The following is a 4,600-nucleotide window of genomic DNA, read 5'->3' as shown; positions in this document are numbered from 1 at the left end:
CTATGTTTTTCTTTAAATTTGCAGAAGATGACTATAACCATTAAAATAAGCCCTAATAAAGCGCTCCATTGCTTCATTGCTACGTCTTCTTTTCATTCCATAGAAATATTTTATTCTAGGGTTTATTATATTGGATTATGTAACAACCTAGTATATAAAATCCTGTCTTTAATATCTTTCTGTTATTCTACAACTTCAAAATAAACTGTGATCATTGATACAATGCCAACTTGAGGATTTTTCACTCTTCCAAGACTAAATTTTCATTACACTTAAAGGGTTGTCTTTGGGCCCTTTTTCAGGCACTTTTTCTGGTTAATTTTGCCCAAAATACGATATAGATCACAAGTTCAAGTTGTTTAATATGCAAAGTTCGAGTGTCTCATGGGGTTTTAGGGTGATAAACCCATTTATGCATTGAAAAGTGCATTTTAAAGAAGAAGCAATCACAATCTGGCTCGAAATTGTACTGTCAGATTTCGACCAAAAATGTCATTTCGTGTATTAGTTAGACTGCTCTTTTCCAACATTTTAATTTAATCATCAATAAAAATTAGGTGGATGGTAGGAATTTAATCTTCACAAAATATACATGGAATATTTTTTAGTAGTAGTGAGGATAAATGATTGAGATCTATCTAAAAGGTAGTCAAGTCCTTTTGACTTTTCAATTTACTTAAAGAAATGTCATGTATATAAGTGTGATTGAACTCTTATTTCTTCTTACTTTACTATGTTTTTCTTTTACATGTTTTTAAAATATTTATATATGGTTATCTCATATATTTTTTCTTTTATAATTAATACACTAATAATAATAATAATTTAAAATAAAATTATAATTAATTAATTTGTATGATTTTTTCTAACCTCCACATTATGAGTTGTATCATCAAGTGTTTTTATAACTATATAAATTGATATATTTTTCATGTTTTTTAGCCATTTAATTTATATCATTGTACTAATAAATCTATGAATCATTTAATTTTCGAGTATTTTCTATGAATCTATGAATTCTAAAAAAAACCACTAAAAAACTAGAATTAAAAAAAATTCGCAACACAAAATTCCTACCAAAATTTATGTAAATTCCACCTAACAATATAACCAAAAAAACTCCAAACAGTCAATCCATCCATTACTATTATGTGGCCAATCATCTCCAAAAATGACAAAAATGAATATTATAAGTTGGATGTAAATACATATTTAATGTTCTTCACATGATTGAGGAGTGTGTGTTTGTTTGTGTCAGAGAGAAATTGACTCGGAGTCCTTGGATGGATCGCAGCTACCATCCCTGCCTGCAAAACTTACAATAGCTCTAAATGCTGACTGCTCAAACATGTGATTCTCCGTTTGTAGTGATGTGTCCTACTGCATGGTCCAAGTCAGGAATCATTGACTCTCAATAAATTCCAGACACTAATATCTGTCGTTTTTTTATTTTGATTTCCATGTGCTCAGCTGTATCTTATAAAATAAAAAGTAAAATGCCCTTGTAGTTATATTACAAGGATACTATCAGTAGGGTTGAATATGTGGAGTTCACATTCCATTATCAGTGCCTTTCTTTTCAATATATGCTGTATTAGTTGAGATTCCACTTGAATGGTTTTTGTGAAAACAGAAACATGCTATTACTGAATTTCATCCTGCAGTAGTGATAGATATGGCATCTCCTCCTCCACACAAGCACCGCACAGACACGTTAGAAGGTGAAGGTGGTCTCGCCAGCGCTTGGGAGCCGAGAGAGCGGCAAGCTGCTCCACCCATTCAACGCAATAGTCCTACTAAACTCCAGGCTCCTCGGTGCCCACATAAGCCTGTGTTCACACCAGTAAGTCCTTATTGTCTTCAATGGTTTTATTGATTTGTACTTCTAATTGTTTACACTGCATTTTTCTCTTTTCATCATTGTTGTGTCACAGGATCTGCATTTTTTGTGTGGTTATAAAGTGAATTAGCATAGAGTCTTTGAATGGATAATGAATGGATGTATGGTTTAGCTATTTTCGCAAAAATAAATTAGAATAGAGTCTATGGCTTTGAATTGAGGATGCATAAATTAGAATAAAGTCTATGGCTTTGAATTAAATTAGAATAGAGCCTATGGCTTTGAATTGAGGATGCATAAATTAGAATAAAGTCTGTGGCTTTGAATTGAGGATGAATGGATGTGCCTTTTGAATTGACAATAAACAGGTATAGTGTTAAATCATTCTTTGTAAAAAGGTCACTAATTCAACACTAATTCAAATTCTCATGGGTTAATTTATATAGAAAAATAGAAGTAAACTAGCATAGATTTATAGATTTAAATTCATAAATTTAATGAGTTAACCTATAGAGTGGTCTGGAGATATTTCAGATCTGTGAAGATGATGAAAATTCTTTCACTGGTGATCAAGAAAATCAATCAAAACAAAGGGTGGTGGGCATCATCTGCCAAGAATCAGAAGATGGAGTTGAAAAACAAAGTCCCATGATAGCAATGAGAACCCCATCTGGGTTATTCACTAGAAGTTTAATTGCCTCTTCCTCATCAATGGAACATGATTCTCACACCAAGTATGTTGCATCATCTCAATCTCAGATGGAACATGATTCTCACACCAAGTATGTTGCATCATCTCAATCTCAGATGAATAGTCCTATTACCCCTTTTCATCCATCCAGTGCGAATAGAACTCCTCGTATAAGAGCATGTAATACCAGTACTGTTTCCTGTGATATGTGTAAACCTCTGTCTATAAATACACAAAGTCCCGCAGTGGCTCCTTTAACAGAACTAAGAGACATTATTGGATTGCCTAGCAAAGACCCAAATGGCAAATTTCAGTTGAAATCATGGTTCTCTCCTCTAACCAAAAAGACTCCCAAGAAAAAAACGAATCGTCCAAACAAAGAAGTCCAACCTATTAGCCCTAACATCATGGAGGACTGGGATATAACCATTGAAGGCTTAAATCAGAAACTGATACAGGCCAGCATAAGAAGAGACAGTGCACTAATGGAGGTTAGGCAATTAAGGTCATCTATGGGAGATATGCAGAAACAAATGAAGAAGTTAGAACTGTATTGCCAGGATCTGAAGTATGCATTGAACCGGACTGAAGATGGTATTGCAATTTCCCAGGGATCCAGTTTAAATGAGCATGGATTCGCAATGAAAATCCATAACCACAAAGCTATAACATACGAGGCAATGGTAGAACCCTTCCTCCAGGTTGTAGCAGAATCAAGAGTTGCAGTGAGACAGTTATGCAAGACTATCGCAATCTTAATGCAAGAGCAGTGTGATGGTAAAGGAATAGAGAAGCTCAGCTCCCTTTTGCAACCCTATGAAGTTGATGTTTCTCAGAGAATTTCAAGAGTTGTTATGTATCACTTGGAAGCTCTCTTAAATCAGGCCTTCTATGAGGACTTTGAGAGCTGTAATTTTAAGAAAAATGGTGCTCGAATGGTTCTTGACCCATATGAGACTTGTGCTGTGAACTTTTCATGTTTCACCTCTCTCAGAAATTTGGGGTGGGACGAAGTTCTCAGCAAAGGCACCAGATTCTTCAGTGAAAGCTTCAGTGAGTTCTGTGACCAAAAGATGAGCCTGATCATGTACATGTTGAACTGGACCAATACATGGCCAGAGCAATTGCTGCAAGAATTTTTCATTGCAGCGAAAAATGTATGGCTTGTTCATTTATTAGCATTTTCCTTTCACCCTCCCCTACCTGTATTCAGAGTTGATAAACTCACTGATTTCGATTCAGTCTACATGGAGGACATCCTACATGCTGGCATGAGGCAAACGAAACAGGTTCCTGTCCGAGTCAGAATCATGGTGATGCCTGGATTTTATGTTCACAACAATGTAATAAAGTGCAAGGTTTTATGCAGGTATATGAATTGACCTCAGAACTTTGTTATGTCTTGGAACCAAGACCTTTCTCTTTTCCTCGATTTCTTTGTAATTGGTTCTGTATTTTTTGAGTTTTGATCATAATGTAATCATCAGGGTTGATGGATTTATGAATTTCCCATGTCTCTAAATGTGAAAGAATATTTTACAAAGAAACTTGAAAATGCCGGGAATCATCCTTTGCATATGATTAATAGAGTGAAGGATTTACAAAAGAAGCTTCCTCTGCATGGCAGTTGTTAAAGCTACTCTGCATGGCAGGGTTGTTTTGTTCGATACAAGTTAGATGCAAGTTGTATAATTCATTGTGCATGGCTTGATTCACAATAAAATCTTCAAGGATTAATTTGCGGTGGTCAGACAACTACATTTCATGAAACTATTTATGCTAGAAGTTGTTTGCCTTTGACAACGAAACGAGGAGGTGGTTGTATCTACACTTTCTCTTAACATGCAAAAAATTATTGAGGAAAGCAGTTTAAAGATCTCATTTAGTGCAATTTCTCACTAACAGTTTTATGGTATACGCAAAAAATTAAATCTGCAGTTACTGAGATAAATCTGCCTACTAGACATCTCTCTTCTGATCTAAATCTGCCTACTAGACATCTCTCTTTTGATCTCAAGATTCTTCTTGGTGCATAAAATGTTTGTTTGAACTTCTCCTATCTCGTCTTA

The 4,600-nt window shown here is 34.9% G+C and overlaps 1 protein-coding gene across 1 annotated transcript; it reads left to right on the top strand.

Annotated features, from left to right (window-relative positions):
- Window positions 1-1,274: 1,274 nt before the first annotated feature.
- Window positions 1,275-4,037, top strand: LOC149198912 (IRK-interacting protein-like). The gene is made up of 2 exons (XM_089399326.1): window positions 1,275-1,843; window positions 2,375-4,037. The coding sequence occupies exons 1-2, from the start codon at window positions 1,676-1,678 to the stop codon at window positions 3,911-3,913; spliced, it is 1,707 nt and encodes a 568-aa protein (XP_089255452.1). The 5' UTR covers window positions 1,275-1,675; the 3' UTR covers window positions 3,914-4,037.
- Window positions 4,038-4,600: the final 563 nt, after the last annotated feature.

This window comes from Pinus tabuliformis, chromosome 2_1, assembly GCF_031772625.1.
Source record: "Pinus tabuliformis cultivar Carrire ecotype Pingquan chromosome 2_1, CPIR1, whole genome shotgun sequence".
NCBI classification, from domain to species: domain Eukaryota; kingdom Viridiplantae; phylum Streptophyta; class Pinopsida; order Pinales; family Pinaceae; genus Pinus; species Pinus tabuliformis.
The sequence above is the reverse complement of the archived record's forward strand: the minus strand, read 5'-3'. Positions and strand labels throughout refer to the sequence as shown.

Coding starts and splice junctions, on each gene's coding strand:
- LOC149198912 (XM_089399326.1), top strand. CDS start 1,676: ATGGCATCTCCTCCTCCACACAAGCACCGCACAGACACGTTAGAAGGT. Junction 1,844..2,374: donor ATAAGCCTGTGTTCACACCA/GTAAGTCCTTAT, acceptor GAGATATTTCAG/ATCTGTGAAGATGATGAAAA.